We start from the raw sequence: 17,828 nt of genomic DNA, 5'->3' as shown, positions 1-17,828 counted from the left end.
TCAGATGTACTGATTGAACGCTTCGAGAAACATTACACCATTCCACGCGCAGCACAATTTGAAAGCTGCAAGGTACTCAGTGCTTCGTAGCCACGCTGACGGCGAAAACTACGCACGGAATCAGTTCGTCGCCTGCATGTCTTACACTTTGACCGTCAATGGCCATCATGCGTGTCCACACCAACCAGCCCACGAAACAAACCAGGCATTGATAAGCATGGCCATCCATTCGCCAGGGATTTGTCTACCTTGCGGCATGGATGCACCGTGGGGTGCCGGTTCAAGCTGAAATGTGCAAGGGATAAGAGTGATTTTTCCAGCAAGCGGCAGCCCATGTATGAGCACCAAAGTTCCACGGGCCCAGACGTATGGGTACACATCCCCTCTGGTGCCTGCGGTTCCGGACAGGCTATCAATGCACAACTACAGAAGCTGGCCACATAAGCCCGCTACAACTCAAGGTGTGATGTGACTCCTATTTACAGCATACTTGCGGCTAATAGTGTGGTGTGCAGTCAGACTGGCTAGTGGATAGTATACCTAGTGGCCCAGACGGTCAACAGCGCATGCTACGAGTCCAATAACGGCAATCCGATCTACGTATCCCCTGTAGTTCTACATTTACCGATCACCTAGACTGCACTGGCTGCATTAACAGCTTTATCACATGCCCAAACAGGGCTTCTCCAAATGCCACAGGTGGTTTGGGTGTAAAAGAAACCGACTTTTGGGGACCCGTCACTCGTCATCATTGACTCAACAAACCTTCTCTGCGTACCCATAGCAGGATGCCTTCCGGCATGGAATAAGTCACAGCGGTGCGTCCGGAAGACGCAAAACATGTGTACATCCATACGTGCTGGTGCACTGGATGATCAGCAAGCTGTGATATGCAGAATGGCCTCAACAAGATCGTTGTTGTTTTCACGAAGGGCCTTCGCTGCTTCAGACTTAGAACAGCGAAGCTGCGAAACTATCAATTCAACGTCTTTTGGGTCCACACCCTCCATATCGACTTCTTCCGTGGCTGCGCTAGGCGCAGGCGCAGTAGCCTTCGCCGCAGCCACGTTACCCGTGGCCATGCTGGACTGATCTGTAGCACCAAATGGCAGAGCGCCCTGTGTGAAACGCTGTGCCGCCTCAGCTGCAGACCACAAGCATAAGCAGACACACGAATACACCTTAGGACACCGCTGGGCCCCCAATCGAGACGACAGATAAAAGGGAAAACTATCTCGTAAACTATTATTATGCGCTCAGTCCTGGAAAGCATGTAATACAAGAACACTTACTATGCGCCTGAGAAGCCATATTCTCGGCCTGGCCGAAGATCACATACGTGTCTGAAGACAAGCTCTTGAACACATCTGGCTTTGGCAGCACAAACCAAGCCTAAAGACAAGGATACGCACACCGAAACAAACAGCTGTTAGGGTTGAGCCTTCATGAAAGGTGAAGGCCGCTAAAAACGTCAACCTGTTTATCGCCTGTGTAATGGTATCGCCAGCAAGGAAAACAGTGAAGAATCCCCTAGCTGCTTATCCCCACAGGAAAGGATGCTACTCTGCATTCTTCCCTGCAAATGTAGCGCTAGTACTGACGAATGAAAACGAGAGAAAGGGGACGCTTAGGCACAGTTGGTAGGAATGCATCCCGATGCAATCTTCACCTGTTTTGCCTTGCGGATAACAACCTTAACAATTTCCGGCATGGGTTTCATCCCCAGACGCAACACAGCCTTCCTGGCCTTCTTTTCATTCCGAGATTGGCGGGAGCGGCATGAAGAACCTTCACCGTCCTGCTGTTCCTGCTGGGCGCCTTCGTCATGCTGCTCATCATCAGAGGCGCTCTCCGATGAAGAGGACGAGACATGCTCGGGCTCCTCAACCTTCTTGTTCGCCATTTCCGATATCTCTATGCAGCACTATACTCTTCAAACACCACCGCCAACAAAAATAGCGCAAAAAGGACCCAGGCACTGCTGCGCACCCCCCACAGCCCCTGCCGTCCGTTGGGGGCTGTGGGAGCGCAGGCAGCACTACGTGGCTTTGGCATACCTACTGTAGAACCATGCTGACTTCGAAAAGGCAAATTTTAAACTAGAATGACTCCAGTGCTACATGTTATGGTGTTTCATACCCTGTTAATGCACATTTATGCGGAGAACCGGCTTTCTTTGGAGGCAACACGAGTTTTTTCAACGTTGATTCGCGATGCAACACAGCACGTCAACAGTGCTTACATACACACGTCTACGGCGATGAGCCTATTCCTACTACAAAGCTATCCAAACTATAGAATACTGAATGGTCAAATGGTAGGGAACAGGCTGGCCTTTACACAAGAAGACAGACGATACAACGCTTCAACTATGTGGTCTCCGTGGGGAATCCCTTCCCTTCGTCCACACTCAGTATACGCTCAACAGAGAGTTAGGCAGTGTTTTCAAATGAGCTCCCGCTTACTCTACCAGTACCTCTCAACCCTCTTGATATGAGGGGAGGAACACTTCTTCCATCTAAGGTCTCCTAATATATACACTAATCACCGGACCTAATGCAAACGCAATAGAAAACTATCGAGTAAATTCCAAAAGAACTCCCTCCAGTCCCTGCATGCAACCCCTATAATTCCACAGATGAGGGCAGAGGGCCAGCTCAATGCACCCGAAGCATTTATGGCTAGTTGCGCATAGCATGCACCGCAAACGCATAGAGCATTGCGTCTTCAATCCAGCTAGAATTACCAGCAATAAATGCGAAGTACGAAGAGACAAGTTCATTGGTCAATTGTTCTCCAGTTCTTCGCTTAATATTACTGAAGTAGTTGAAAGTCTTTAAGTGTAATTTCGTGTGCTACGCAAGGGATTGTTTTACTCGAATTACTTCGTAATTGCCGTTTCCTCGGGAGCGTCATCTTTCTTAAATGCTTACCATCAGCTATGAATAATCTTTTGGAAGTTCCTGGCTATAATGAGGTTGCTCTCTCTACGTAGCTGTACGCGGAGAAACTCTTAAGTCTGCTGTCTCTACATTCTTGCTTATGGGTCATTTATTCTTTGGATACACTTGAAAAGCATTGCTTCATATGGCATAGATGCATGATAAACAATAATGTATTTCGAGCCCATTGAGACCTCTGACGCTTGTGCATTTGCCTCGTTGCAGGCGGCTCGCGCACTTCCACGTTCCGGTAGTAACAAAGTATCGCACCGGCACGGTCCCGTCGATTTCGTGCGTCTTTCGATGTTGATTAGTGTATGTGCCGTTCTTCCCCTGTTTCTCTCTATACAAGCTTGTCCCATGCGCTGCTCTTATTAGAATTGAATTTTGAGGTTCTGCCTGCCTGGAGAGTTGCTGCAGGGCAGGAACCCGTCCGCCGGCCTTCACACAGCTGGTCTTGACAGACCGGTAGGGAACACGAGGATATGTTGTGAAGGGGTGAAGGATATAGCGGGCTAAGCTACACTTCAATTCATTCTATTACACTAGTTGTACGTAAGTAAGAATTAGCTAAGAATTACATACATTTTTTGACATATATCTTACTGTTTGCATAGTCCTGTTAGCTCGATAATAGAGCAAATGTCAGATGCGTGTGCGGTAGATGCGGCATGCAACTAGCTGTGAATGCTCACAGTGCTTAGAGGATGCAGTTTTGCTTACCAGAGATGTCTTGCTCCTCTCATCTTAGAACTTTGCGAGGTGCGGGAAAGGGAAGGCAGGAGGTCTTTAGAAAGGCCATTGTAATGCGCTAATATCGTATGTGGAGTTGGGAGCCCAGAGAATTCAAGTGGAGCATTACAAGTAAAGAGCAGAACGGGTCAATATAGGATGCGGAAACAGTGGAACAGAACAATCGATGACAGTGTACAGGTATGTTCAGGAGCTCAGTGAGGGATGACGCTGGCAACGCGAAGCAAGCCATACAGTGGCGGCGAAGCTTCTCGCTCCCCCTGGGGTTCATGCTGCATTTTGGCTCGTTCTTATTAGATAATCGTGCTTAACTTACGATTAGTACCTGCAAGCTGTACTTTTTGCACAATGTTCTACTGGTATCACATGAAACTCAACCGCATGCAATGAAAATGAATGCCACGTGCCTCCGCACTTTGTTTTCGCGTGCGAATGCGCGTAGCCCCTACCACCACAAGCAGGGATCATGTATAGTGAGCGCAAAAAGAGCGGTGAGCGGTTTCAAACTAGCGCTTAATAGATTTCGCTAAGGATGCATTCCGTATTTGGGGACTAAGGTCTCCTCAGAAAAAGAAGGAAGAAAAAAGCACTGGTCCATTTCTAAGTTTTCTGCCCAGAGACTACTAAAAACTAGTCCCGATAAGCATTCTCTACACCGGCATCATTTTATGCGAAGCCTGCATACTAGTACAAGGCGTGATAGGCTCAGGACTTGTTGCCGCTCCCATGAAACCGATCACTAGCGAGCAAGCAGTTCAAAGACGGAATTTCTCGGCGTCTGCTTCCTATTTCAAGCCTATAACGATGAGGATTTCTGAAATGCAGGTAACGTGCGAAGGATAAAGCTGTTCCAGCTGTACTAGCAGCAGCTACAATGCCAGATAGATGCTCATTTCGGGGCCAACAGCTCTAGTCCTCTCAAGGGGGCCACCGTCTGCATCTTAGTCCTTCGAGTAGGGACTTAGGCAACTGTCATTCCCCCAGTTTTCCCAGTCAAAAGTACCCGTAACATAAAGTGAAACAGCTAGAGGCAGAAATGGATTGTCCAAACAGTGTGGATCTATACTAGAGGCTAGAAGTTTATAATTTACCGCTTGGAATCGAATCAAACTAACCACCAACTGCATGTTGTGTGTCTCCTTGTGTTCCATCTGCCCCTTCAGATTGGTTGCGTCGGTATTCCTATTGTTTTCGTCTATTAGCATAACGCGTCGCTGATCGTTTTGCTCTTCCCACGTATTCCTCGATAAACTTGGCTAACACCACACTGGTTTTTTTTCCCCCAAACTCACAGGCTCAAGCCGTCAAGCACGTACTCAAACACTAAGCAAAAGGTCAGAGAATCCAAATACCTCAGGCGATGCAGTTTCAGAATTTTTCACCTGGTAGCTCCAGGTATAGGCTGTAAGATCCCTTGTGATGGATTGTAGATATGGCTGACAATGTTTGTACGACCTGACCCTAACTACCACAATCTGCAACTCCAAAACTTGAAACCCGAAAAGAAACCTTGAGCATCTGTCACAGCTAGTCGGCCCCCAAAACTAGGATTGCAAACGTGAGTAAACCTGGAATGCTCTATGTAAGAGAGACAGAAAAAAGCCAATGGCTAAGCCCCGCACACCACAGACGCATAATAACACGACGCGAGACGGAAAAAGACAGGCAGCCTGAACACGTGGCAGATATACTGCAGACGAGAAGGTAAGGGGCTCAAAAAACCAAAGATGGAAAGCATGGCTCTTCTGTTTTCCCTGTTTGCCACCCTCAGAGCAGTGAACGGGAAGAAATCGCATCACGCACTGCAGATCCATGTTATTTGAGAACAATGAAAGCTCGTCGCTTTATCTCGCTTTGTTTTGCTGACAAATCGAGAACTTCTCCGCCATTTTGCCTTTCTGAAATACCTGCCTTTCATCACAAGAATATCTCTTTCTGCCGTTAGATTCTATTAATTTCGTTCGCTTCCATATTCCTGCTAGCATGTAATCCTAATATATATAAAACATGGCCTTTTCCCTTTCTTCTTTCTCCGTCACTCTATGTTGATTTTCTTCTTCTCTGTCTTGCTTTTGTGATCGCTAGTGGAAACCCGGACAAACAGAACCCCATTTTCCATGGTGGCACTTACTGAGTCTTCAATGGCGTTAGGTGGCAACTGAAAACGACGGCAGAAAAAGCCGAAATTTCTTTCGGCCACAAAACATTCCATATTCTCCCCGAATTCTTCCTTCAGGTCAGGCTTTGGACGTTCACCTAGTGAATAACAGAAGCACAAACAAATGAGCAAAAAAGAGTGTGAACAGATCTATCTAGAATAATCCAGGGGGCAGCAGAACGCATGAAGGAAAGATATTAGAGGCAAACGTAATGTTACCTACAGGCCCATTAAAGATGGTGCGTAACAGCACGCCAGACTCACATCACCACACCTGTTCACAAGCATCGATACTTCTGTGGTCATCCAAGTATTTATCTGCCTGTTTCAAATTGTTATTGCAGCTCTGTATGCAAATCAATTATGGTCTACAGCCTTTTCAGGTGCATACACACGGATTTATTAATACCTGCACACCGTGGTATGAGTGGAAAAGAGGGCACAGCTAGTTTAGTGTGTTTATGCGGCTTTCACTTTCAGTTCGTAAGCAGCTAATGCCTTGTTGTATCTGACCAGAAATAGAGATACATCTGCCGTCGATTTCCACGTCAACGTCGCGCTTAGTGAAACCAGGTAGGTCAAACGCGAAAACAAGTTGGTTCGTCTTCGCATCAAACACTACGTCGGCTTGAGGTCTTAGACTGATCTTCGTTGCCTCAGGATCTCGGCATGCGACCTCAAACACTGTATTCGGAGCGGCTGTGAAAGCCCCACCTTGCGCCATCGGATACCAGAAACCCGTCTGGAAAGGAAGATGCCATTATACACAAAACATCCCTGTATAAGAAGAAAATATTTTACACAGTAAAGTGATATAAAGGGGTAGGGAGTGCCACTGGGCGAGCAGAACAAAGCAAGGTGCAGAGAATAATGAGGAGCAAGGGTCACTTTTGCACACTGTTATTACTCAATCCCTGAAGCTGCTGATAGGAAACACGAAATCCCTCGTAGTTCTGGGTTTACTGAGTAGGTATACGTCGATTTGCTCGAAGTTGGGCCGCTGGGGACTTCGCGCTGTCGAGGCCCGTGTTCGCTCAAGTATGCCTTCACCTCATCCCATGTGGCCTGAACGAGACCCCAAGCCCATGCCATGAACAACAGGCCCCACGCAAATGAGCGGTTCTGCCCTTATCTGACGAAATCAGCCAGCTTAGGGATTTCGGGCTTAGTGTTTGGCTATACCTCTCCCCTCTCGATCATCTGTCTTGTCCTCGGGTCTTCCAAAAGTTTGTTTCTGGTATCTTCGATGTACTTCTTGAGTTCCTCAATATTTCCAAACTCCCCCTCAGCTTGAGTACAGGCCTTTCGCTCGTGCTGAGGCTGCATGTCACTCCCTACAAGAACACATGGAGGGCCAGGGACTGCACGCAGATTATAAGTCGTAGTGCGGGTGGTCCTGGTTGTTCCGGTGGGCGAGACCGAGCCCGTGACCACAACCTGCACGATAAATGACCGCAGCCAATGGAAAGATGAAGATCCCTCATATTGCATGAGCGTTGATGTACATGTCTTGATGAGACCAATTATTATACCGTCTATTCGCCCGCTTTGATTCTCTAACAAATGCACCGAAATTCAATTAATTAGCCACATTTCAATAATATACATTGCAAGAGAGGTAGGGGAAAGGAAATAGGACCAGAGAAAGTGGCACACCCTTTCACTCGACATCTTGCAGGTGTCAATGGGCCTTGCGACAGTTGTTCCAGAAACAAGTGCTTCCCAGGGAAAAAAAAGCTATACGTTATCAAAGTAACTTCAAAGTGCGGTAAACATAGGAAAACACTGATGCTAGCGGTAGAAACGCGCAGCAACCAAAACTGCACACAAAGCCGTTGGTGAAGCGGGCAGGTGAGGTATGCTCATGCGTGCTCCGCACGCGCTGCTTGAAGCCTGAAGTTCCCACTTTAAAAGGATATTACTTCTACAGCGATTTGCTATTTGCAATGACTATGTTTGCACTAAACACTTCAACAAGTGTAACAAAGAAAGAAGCAGATGCCTCAAACCTAGTTGTGCTTGTACCCCTTGTCTGCCATACCAATGGACCGCTCCTCATACGGACTAACCAGTCGGGACACGATGCACCAAATGTCCCACACTTTACGTCGCCATGGCGTAAAATCTACTTCTTGATTGTTTTTGGTGCTGAAATTGTTACCACAAAGAATATCCTCGATATCTAATGTTCACAAACGGCACGCCATTGCCCTCGCAAAACCCAGTGCGCCGATCACGACTGGAACACGCAGCCTAACTGTCTTTCTGCTGTAGTTGAAAACCCTATTTCCTTCAAATTGGTGCAAATTGTAGATACCAGACTTTCAAGGTTCCCGGAAGAGATTTCGGGGGGGACTCTGCTCGTCAAGCCAAGCGATCCAATGTGGAACTCGAGAATATTCGAACCGCCCCTCAACCAACGTCCAGATTCCTCTTCTAACGAGTCACTCTTTTTGAGCTCTATTCATTCACAGTTGCGATCTTTTTTCTCTTTTTAGGTCGGTACCTGATTTGCACACTCCATCTAAAAAAACACAGCATAGCGAGTTGAGGTGAAGGGCTGAAGCACTGTTCAAGAGCTAGCGCTACACGAATTTTAGTCTACTAGTAAGTTTACTGCACGTTCTCCATCTGCATTCGATTGGTACAAGCGGCGGCTAGCTTTGTTGCGGGTGCTGATCTTGAGTGCCTGCACTCAGCGCAGATGTGGGCAAATGCGGACGCCGGAGTGGGTGTACTCCTTGCTACTCCGATGGCTGTTCCCCTTCTAGGCGTATGAATACGTATGGTGGTGATAAAGGACTTGGGCAAGCTGTCTTGTGTTGATATGCAAACTTTCCCTTAGCTTCAAACTGCATATGTGCCTGTATCCGCGCGCTCCCCAATGGCGGTTTTAGGGAAACGTTCCACTTGAAAACGGGGATAGCACTCAGTTATTTGACTATATCAAACAAGGAAGGTTAATACGACTCAGATGCCATAATAGGTGAAGTTACCCCATCTGCTGCATCTCAGGGAACGGATAGCTATGAAAAAAGAACCTTCAAGACACTGTAGTCCCCTCATTGCGAGCCAGCTTGAAGGGTCTCTCTGGAGCTTTCCGAGCACCGGGCATGGCATACAGGCTTTGTATTGTATCCCTGCTAGAAGTACGATGACTGGCTGTGTACAAACTCAGAAAGGAGGATCCCAGTTAGCTGCACCGAAGGTGTAGTTCTCGAGTGGACAGGCACCGTCTACACATGTGAGTTCCCGGTATTGCAGGTAGGCAAGCTTTACCCTGCCTATAAAAGAAAATAGTAAGAGGCACGTTTGCTCTGTCGGTCTGCAAACGGGAGTCTTATACCGAGACTCATGGGACGACGGAGAACCCAAAGTAGATAGCCCACTGCATAGTTGAAGATGCTTTGATGATCGTGCCTCACTTCATCAAGGGTCCCCATCACTGTAGAGAAAATCTGCCGTGTAAATGGTGAAGTGCCCTATTGGCGGCCCTTATTGGCCCAGTCGTTGGCTCAGGCGACCCGTGGGCCTCCACCGGGCAGAAGGGAACCCTCGTATGGCCTATATGACATCCTGAATCCCTAATACCCACCCTAATGGTTATACAGTGACTTATTGAGCACCTATTCCAAACGCAGTGCTGATCGCACAGCTGTAGGGAGGCCCACATTGCTTTTTCCCCTTTGTTGCTGGACTGGGACACCTCGTTTCCTCACCTGATGTAACGGTGGCTCTTTTGTTAGGGGGACCACGCGACAAATGCCTCCTGAGACAGTGATATGAGGACGCATGGCCGTGATGCGCTTTAACTGTAGCAGCTGTTGCATATCATGAGACACGGGCTAGCGAGAGGCACTGAAGTGCTTAGAGAAGCTACAACAGGGGCACCTTGTATATGCTAGAAAACTCTTGAACCCTTTGTCTCACCGTCTGAACGGGCAAGAGCCCCTCCTCTGGGACTCTTTAGCTCCCATTTTCGGTCTCCGTGCGTAGAACCGGCCAACTCTTTCATTCCAAAAGTCTAAGCATTCTTCGAAACAATTTGCTTCTCCTTCCTCTCCAAGGCCGGCACGGAAGCCCTGAGAGGGTACCGCAGGGGTCCCCTCCGTGAAACTGGGCACTGGCCCCATTAGCGGGGCAGCGCTGTGAGATCCTGAAGGATCTCTACGCACCTGAGGTGGCCCCACGGAGGAGCTCCGAAGCGCACCGGGGGTTCCTGAGACGTTGCGAGGTGAAGTGAGGACCGCCTTATCCGGACTTTTTAGGGCTCCAGGGTTGATTTGCGGCCCCCATGGCATTGCTGGCAGGTTGGCATAGTACGCTGCCGGTGTTCGAGGTCTTGTGGATTCCCAGGCCACCCCAGTCTCTTTCGTGTTAGCAGGGAGGAAGAGTGGTCGTGCCCACACCTGCCCAGGCACTAATGCAGCGGGAATTTCTCCGCAGCACATTGGGTGGGGGGCCTGCTGCGGCGTCCACGTATTCGGCCTCGTGTCATCCAAGGCTCCTCCATAAGGCAAGCCTCCGGGCTCTACGGGGGCTCGTGCTTCTGGGTTATCTGCAGGAATGTTCAAGGGTTTCTCTGGAGGGTAGACGGTCCTGCATTTTTCCCTTCCAAGTTCCAAGTCCATGGGGATTCCCCCCCGCGTCCTCGAAACAATGTTAACAATTCTTGCTGGTGTGGCAGAGGCCAAGGGCTCCGCTGAAGCGCCTCCACACGTATCAGTGGCACAGAAAAGACGACAATTGGGCGGCTGCTCTGTCTCAGCGGGCCTCCAAAAGTTTGGAAGAGCAGTGACGGCCACACCGGTCCCTGGGGTTCCCTCCTGTCGCAAGCTTGGAATCGCCTTGGAGACATATTCGTCTCTAGGCGTGAAGGCACGTCTTGCTGCTGGGAAAGGAGAAGGTCTGGAAACCCACCGGAAGGAAGGCGGGGCTGCAGATTGCATTTGGGGTCCCCGGTAGGGGCCCTCTAGGTAGGCGGCGTTACGGGAGCAATTGGCTGGGATGCTAGACTGCCTGGGGACTGACTGTTTATTCGTCGGCTGGGCACCCAGGGGAGGCCTCTGAACAGAGGTCCTCTTTGGGGACGAGCAAGTGGCAGTGCCTGCAGGAGTGCCCTCCAAGTGTGCTGTGGGTTCTCCAGCAATTTCCGGGAGTCGATGCCCCGAAGAGGGGTCTGGAGTATTCGAGAGCATTCGAGCAGATAGGGGTGGAATCTCTCTGTGTCTCTTCTCCTGCTGTAATGTTGGAAAGGTTGCAGGGGAGACCTGTACTTCTTTGTGGTGGTGCCCCTCCTGTTGTCTTTGTATTGCAGGGGCCGTTGGAGTGCGATGCACTGCATTCGGCACAACAAGGAACGGGTTCTTTCTTGGAGAGCTCTTTAGCTTTGTCTCCAAGGTTTCCAGGGGGTGGCCTCTTGGGGAGCTGGGGCCTATAGCCGGTGCACTGCTATTTTGGTAAACTCGAGGAGACGCAGCTTGCCGCAGAGTCACACTCGACTCCGTCGCGGAAGGGGGCCCTGCTGACGAGGATTCCGAGTCGCTTTCTTTTCTGCAGAGGACTCCTTTACCCTTTATCCGCATCCAGCAGGATCGTGGCAATGGGGGGCGGCTGGAAGCACCCAGCAGGCGTGCAGCTGTGGGAAAGGCTCTTGGAGGAGGCCGCGCAGGCCTGCCAAGCCGCTGGAACAGCCCCCAATTCGGGAGACAACACACTGGGGAGATGGTTTCCGCCGTTGAACTGCGCTCAGCAGGACCGCTCAAAGCGCCTTCAGCTCCAGCCCTTTTCCCTTGCTTCCCAGTATATCTGCCGCGAGCGCTACGGACGTCTTTATACATGCTCTTGGGGCCTTCTACTGTGCGCCTCCGCCGTTCCCGCGTCCACGGCCTCAGAGTCTGCTGAAGCAGCAAATCACTTTTTGTATCAAAGGCACGGCGGGGATTTTCTGGTTCTTCTGGCAAGCAGAAGGTGCAGCACTCGCCGGGGGCTGCCTCGGCTGCCGTAGCGTCCCCCTTCGGCGACGGGCCAGGAATTTCCCAGGATGCCCCGCCTTTTGCGGCCTTGAAGCGGGGCAGACGCCTGTCAGCCGGTGTTAGCTGAGGGACTTGGGGAGGGCTCCTACGCAGCAGCAGCAGCGAATCCCCCTGTGCGACGTCACCCTTTGTCGCAGAGCCTTTAAGCGCCTCGGTGGAGGCACCTTGCAGATAAAGTGGAACTTCTCCCATCGGAGATGCAAGAACCGTAGGCCCCCATGAAACGCCTGGGGGCAGCACCACGGCCTGAGGCCACGCCGTGGGGGTGCGCATGGGACTTGATGGTTGCTCTTTCCCTTGGTCGTTGCTGGGTAGCCGTCCTTCCTGAGCTGGGAGGCCCCAATACGGAACGCCAGCATGGACGCAAGAAACGGGCACATGGGCATGATGCACGCAGCAGACGGTGCAAGGCGGGGGCTCACACTGCTTCAAACAGAGGCCGTGGGGTTCCTCCAGACCGTTTTTTTGGTGCTGCCGCGTCTGCGGCTCAGGCTGAGAGCTTGAGGGCCTCGGTGCGCCGCGGATATCAGAGGATTTCTCTTTCAAATGATTTTTCAGGTCTGGTGAAAAACGGCGGCGAGTACTTTCAGACGTGGAGCTCTCTTTGCTGCTGCCTCGGCGAAGGATTCCACCCCTCGGGACAGAGCCCCTCTTTTCCGTAGGAGGATCACTTCTGGGAGCTTCTAAAGACTCCTTGCTGTAGCTTTGATTAATAAGGGCCAGAACCTCGCTCTGTGTGCAACACGAACAGCAACAGCCAAGATGCAACCCGCCCCTGGTGTGGTGTATCCTAATACTCCCTTCTTGATACTGAGCGCTACTGCAGCGCGATTCGGGGGGGGGGGGACGGGGGGGAAAGAAGGATCATCTAGCACTAGCTTTAAAAAGTGCCTTTTAATGGGGACTGACCCGCAAAGCTGAGGCCTTCTCGAGGAGTTTCTTCGAGTTCCCCTCGTCCTTATCCTTACTGGAAATTCGAAGACGGAAATGGGGCTTCGAGAGAAAAGAATTCTCAACCTTCTCGCCTTTACTAGAGCTTCCGGATGTTGCTATGCTGCTATTTCTCATTCCTACTTGACTTTCCTCCTGTGATGTCTCCTCTGTACTCATCCTGTTGGCGCCTTCTTCTGAGTTCTTTGGGGGGCTTTCTGCGAGGACCTTGGCTTCGAAATCCTCTGCTAGCGACTCTTCAGGATTTCCTGTTTGTTCATCTCCCGGATAGATTTGGTCCTGTGCCGCCATAGTCACGTCTTTTTTCGTCTTCAAGGGCGCCTGGCTAATGGCTAATGGCCCACTTTCGTTCCGTACGCCCTTGTAAGTAATGGAAGGCGGTTTTTCTGAATCATCTTCTTTTGCCTTCAGCTCTCCGAGGGTCTCCTCGGGAGGCGCCGCTCGCATTTTCCATTCAACACTGAAATAGTACCTCTGTTCAGCCTCCTCTTGCTCGTCGGGGGCTGCTATCATTTCTTGAGCAAGAGGCGTATGAGGCATCTGCTCCCTCATGTCTATCCAGCCAGGCTGATCGGTCTGTAGCTGGAGGCCCTCAGGAGTAAGGAAATTCACAGCATGCTCAGAAGACGCAAAATACTCAGCACCGTCAACATCTCCATTGGCATAGTGCTCTGCAGCATCTAGGTCCTCAACTTGCGGCGGTGCCTCGGCTCCCTCTTCCCAGCCAAGCTCAGGGCCATTGTGCGCCGCAACAAGGGGGCTCTCAAAGACTGATTCTTGCTGATCGTAGCTGTATGTGGGGGGGGTTCTTGCAACGGCAATAGGAAGTGCTGCCGATGCAGCCCTGCCTTCGTGTTGGCGGGGGGGTTCCTGGGCGATTGAAGCTTCATGGTGAATCGCCTCCCCGTTAAAGTGCTGTTCCGATCTAGAGGCATCGGATGACGCGATGCCTTCGTGCGCAAACAGCTGCCTAACTGCAGGGGAGAGGCCCCTACCTCGAGGATATGGGGCACCGCCGCTGCCGCGGGGCCCTCGCAGGTCGCTCAGTTGTTGACAGAAAAGAGAGCCCGTGAGGTTCAGGAGCTCGTCTGAATGCGGCTGCTCCTTTCCGGAAGGCGCACACTTGAGTTGAACGGCCACGTCATGCATGCTCATGAACGTTGTAGGCTTTTCCTTAGTCTTCAGGTAGACATGCTTCTGAGACGGAGGAGAGGGGTCCCTGCGGGCCGAGAAGGGGCGGGGAGATGACAAGTGGGGAACATTCTCCCTTAAAGCGACATCCGTTTCCAACGCATAGCGGAGAAAATCTCGGTTCGAAGCAAGATGCTTCATAAGAAATATTAGTCTTGTCAAGCGTGAGCTCTCTAATAGGGACCAGTCAGAGGACCCCGATAACAGGATCTGAGAGGAAAAGGCGGCATACGGAGAGAATGTCCGCTAGCAGGGCATGCGCAAAATAACGAGGGCTCACAAATGACACAGGCGAAAACGCTCTAAAAGGGCAGGTGCGCAAAATGTGGTGTCCTGCAGAGGGGCCGGGAGGACGCGTGCTCTACAGCCGGATCGGGTTTGGCAGTTAACCATGAGCGCGCGAAAGCGTAGAGCCCTTAAACCCCAAGCGTGGTGCTTGCCTTGGCTTGCAGGTTCCTCACGGCCTCCTGGATATGGGCAACTCTTCTGACTTGCTCTTCCTGCGTTGGAGCCCACCACTCACTGGCTCTTCTCTGCCTCAGGGCGCATGGAGTTTTCTTTCGGAGGGCAGAGAGGCAAATAAGAAGGAGTTCGCTCTGCTGTAGGACGAGACGGTGCAATTCGAAGAGTCGTGACCTGCTTGCAACCCGGAAGCGCAGAAAAGCACAAACGGCAAGATCTTCAAATATCGCAACAAAAGAGGCTGCAGGGACAGAGGGGTGCTTCTGGACGTTTAGTGTTGGATCCCTGCCCAGCTTCAAGAGAGGCTGTCTTAAGGGGATCTCGCGTGGAGCGAGGAAGAGAAGCTTGCTCGGTGAGGGGTCTCGAAACGGTATGGCTTTGCCTGATGTGTATCCGCACTTGCGTGGCTGAATCGTTTGCTGCTCGATATGTCTCTTGATGTTGCAGAGTCTAGAAGCGAAATTCATCACTGGGAGAGACACGGGCACATAGCGGTCTGAGGGGTCTAGCGTGATGAGTACGGCTAGGTGACCGGGGGAAAGAAGAGGCCTCCTTAAAAGAGTTGTCGCAGCAGAGGACGACCAGTTGAAGCTTTCAAGAGAAGAAGGAGCTTCCGCTAGGCGCAGAAGGCACTCCGTTAAAAAAAAGAGACTGCGGTTGAAGCGGTCCTCTGTACAGGCCAGACACAGCGCATTCAAGAAATCCAGAGGAATGATCGTTGAGTAGCTGTGGAGAGAGGAGATGGACTCCATGCATGCAACATTCATAGATGGTGTTTGAAACAAATGGTACCCGACGTGGGGGAGGGGGGAAGACGAAGGCGACCAGAGAATCGAAAAGCCAGTGGTATGCACTATTTGTTTCCTTTAGGAGGGTCCAGAGCAGCATACCCCCCTCAGTTGGCAACGCGATCAGCGTTTCGACGCCTCCAGCCTCTACAAATATCACCTCCGCCTTCAAAACCATCGCGTTTTGTCGTGTGCATTTCTTTGGCTCCTCTTTCACGTAAGGCTCCTTTCCGTCGTGCGTCTTTGCACCCTGCTCCTCAGGGTGCCTTTCTGCTGCTGCTAAATTTTCTCGAGGAAAGCATAAAGCCCTCTCTACAGACAAGCGGAAAATGCTATGAGCTCCGGAGGCACCCAAGATCCCGTCACGGGCTTTCTTGAATGCGGAGGCTCTGCACCAAAGCAGTCAAGTCGTCACACAGAAATGCCTAGGCCCGAATTCACAAAAAGGTTCAATGAATACTAAAGCCTTTGGGTGTCAATAGATCGGAAGAGGTGCGGGGAGGGAAGGATGCCGCAAGAGAAAACAGTGTGAATTCACGGAAGCCTGAGAGGAGAAGAAAAGGGGTTCCCTCAGTTCTCCATATTCTCTCTCTATCAGCAAAGTTTGATGTAGCAACCCCCGTTTTTGTGTCTACTCCTCTCTGCTGCCTTGGGTGCTCACTTAGTGACAAGAGCAATGGCCGCCTCTAGAGTCTCTACGTCAACTTCCTTAAGTCCTTCGAGCTCTCCGCTGTCCGCTAGCCTACCGCCGTGTTTAGAAGCCACCGTTGGAATCCTCTGACCGGGAGAATATCCCTCACAAGCAACGAAAAGATCGCCTACTTGCTCTCCACGTATCTCTACATAAGACATGCGGATGTTGAATTCGCTTCGCACAGGAGGGTCCCCGCAAGGTGGGCTACCAGATGAACCGTTGGGGAGGCCCTCCTTCCATTGTGTCTTCCCAACCCCTGGAAAGGCTGCGGCGATGGCTAGAGTCGGTTGAGGCTTTGAAAATGCGGACGTCTTATTGTCGTATGAGGCGATGTGTGCGAATAGGTCGCCGAGGGCCGAAGGGATCAGCCCCGGGGCTTCCAATGTCCCAAAGAGAGAATAAGATTTGCCGCTGCCAGAGCTTCCGTAGGCTACCACCAAACTGCTTATTCCCTACAGCCGCAGGAGCCACAACGTGGCAATGGTAGTGGCAAGAGGACACCGAGAGCAGAAGAATCGGAAGAACGGAAACAGAGGGTGCGCATGGAGGGAGGCAAATACAACCACGGGACATTAGAGCGGAAATAAAATACACAGGGTTGATCGTTTACCTCTGTAGCCTGTATTATAAGCGGCTGGATGGCCTCCACGAAGATCGTCGTGGTGCCGACATCTTCCGCAAAGACCCTAATGAAGCACAAGACGAAAACACAAACACAAAACATCCCAGGCTTACCCGTTTGAAGGGGAAGCTTCAACATTTAATCTTTTAAGTGTCGCGAGTAATTTTGTGAAGTCCACGTAGGACCGCCCATGGAGCCTTACTGGGCCCCTATCTACCCTTAGACCATTCAGAAGGGTCTAGGGAGGTGTGCCAAGAGGCAAAACTTGGCTTGTATCTCAAGGAGCCCCCACTAATATGCCTTCATAGTAATCAACGGGCTATCTTATGTCTTGAGGGTGCCAACGAATTTACCTGCCGTTGAGGCGGAAGGATGCAGTCTCTACAGCCTGGTCACCACTTTCATTAGGAATGGAAAGCAGAAGGGAGCCGTCCTGTGCAACAGAGTACGCTGGGTGCGCAAGTTTCTCAATGACCCCCAATTGTAGGGGCCTCAAGCGTGCGTACACTTTGGCTGGTGCATCCCGTGTTACTGTTGCTGCTGCTGTTCCTGCTACTGAGTGTATCCGGGTGGGGGAGAAAGAGCCGTTACCAGACATGGTCACCGTTCCGACTGCATTTAGGGGATTATCATGTACATGGGAAAATGTGTAAATGTCAGGAAGTTTGGCTTTAAAGCCGTAATTTGAGTGAAGAGCAAAACGGGCGAAGGAGGACCACTGTTGGTGTTGTATGCTTGCACCTCAACCAATCGCCGTCCTCCCACACTATCTTTTCCTTATTTCACTGATGAAAACAAATAAAACAGCTATGGTATATTTCAGTACAAATTTCCTAAACATTTAAAGAAAAGTGCTTGGGAGGGAAGAGGACGCGTGCAGCGTCTGCGCTGCGGCGGGAGACAGAGGTTCTGGTGCCTCGGCTGCGCTGCTCGCTTTACTCTAAATCATGCACAAGGCTATTAAACCAATAGGAATCAAAATGGCTATATTGGCGGGAAAAAAATGATCAAAGCAGGAACAGCCCGTGTACCAGCGAGACCACGAGGGCCTTGTGGGCAGACCGCCAGTCCGAATGCTTAGGGGCCCACAGGCACCTGTGGTCTTGCAGCGGGAACAGAAGCAACGAGTGTCTGTACTTATCAGCATGAATACGCAGAGTAAGAGCCTATTTGCACTGCTCTTTTATCTTTAGTGCTCCTTATTCCTTCTCTTCCGCAGGTTTCCTACTCTC

At 50.9% G+C, this 17,828-nt stretch overlaps 3 protein-coding genes across 3 annotated transcripts; all 3 read right to left on the bottom strand.

The window, feature by feature from the left end:
- Positions 1–875: 875 nt before the first annotated feature.
- LOC34619607 (nascent polypeptide-associated complex subunit alpha-like protein 3) lies at positions 876–1,903 on the bottom strand. Its single transcript, XM_026335838.1, has 3 exons — positions 1,670–1,903; positions 1,293–1,392; positions 876–1,144 (listed from the first exon to the last, which is right to left on the bottom strand). The coding sequence occupies exons 1-3, from the start codon at positions 1,901–1,903 to the stop codon at positions 876–878; spliced, it is 603 nt and encodes a 200-aa protein (XP_026191623.1).
- Positions 1,904–5,730: 3,827 nt separating this feature from the next.
- Positions 5,731–7,524, bottom strand: LOC113146927 (18.1 kDa class I heat shock protein-like). The gene is made up of 5 exons (XM_026335749.1): positions 7,510–7,524; positions 7,036–7,290; positions 6,817–6,918; positions 6,367–6,595; positions 5,731–5,951 (listed from the first exon to the last, which is right to left on the bottom strand). The coding sequence occupies exons 1-5, from the start codon at positions 7,522–7,524 to the stop codon at positions 5,731–5,733; spliced, it is 822 nt and encodes a 273-aa protein (XP_026191534.1).
- Positions 7,525–9,468: 1,944 nt separating this feature from the next.
- On the bottom strand, positions 9,469–17,194 carry LOC34619606. Its single transcript, XM_026335829.1, has 9 exons — positions 16,950–17,194; positions 16,585–16,660; positions 15,942–16,426; positions 15,383–15,669; positions 14,892–15,162; positions 14,471–14,666; positions 12,798–14,240; positions 9,817–12,620; positions 9,469–9,622 (listed from the first exon to the last, which is right to left on the bottom strand). The coding sequence occupies exons 1-9, from the start codon at positions 17,192–17,194 to the stop codon at positions 9,469–9,471; spliced, it is 5,961 nt and encodes a 1,986-aa protein (XP_026191614.1).
- Positions 17,195–17,828: the final 634 nt, after the last annotated feature.

Source organism: Cyclospora cayetanensis, unplaced genomic scaffold, assembly GCF_002999335.1.
Source record: "Cyclospora cayetanensis isolate NF1_C8 unplaced genomic scaffold, CcayRef3 CcayRef3_contig_116, whole genome shotgun sequence".
Taxonomy (NCBI): Eukaryota; Apicomplexa; class Conoidasida; order Eucoccidiorida; family Eimeriidae; genus Cyclospora; species Cyclospora cayetanensis.
This window is presented reverse-complemented; position numbering and strand designations above follow the sequence as displayed.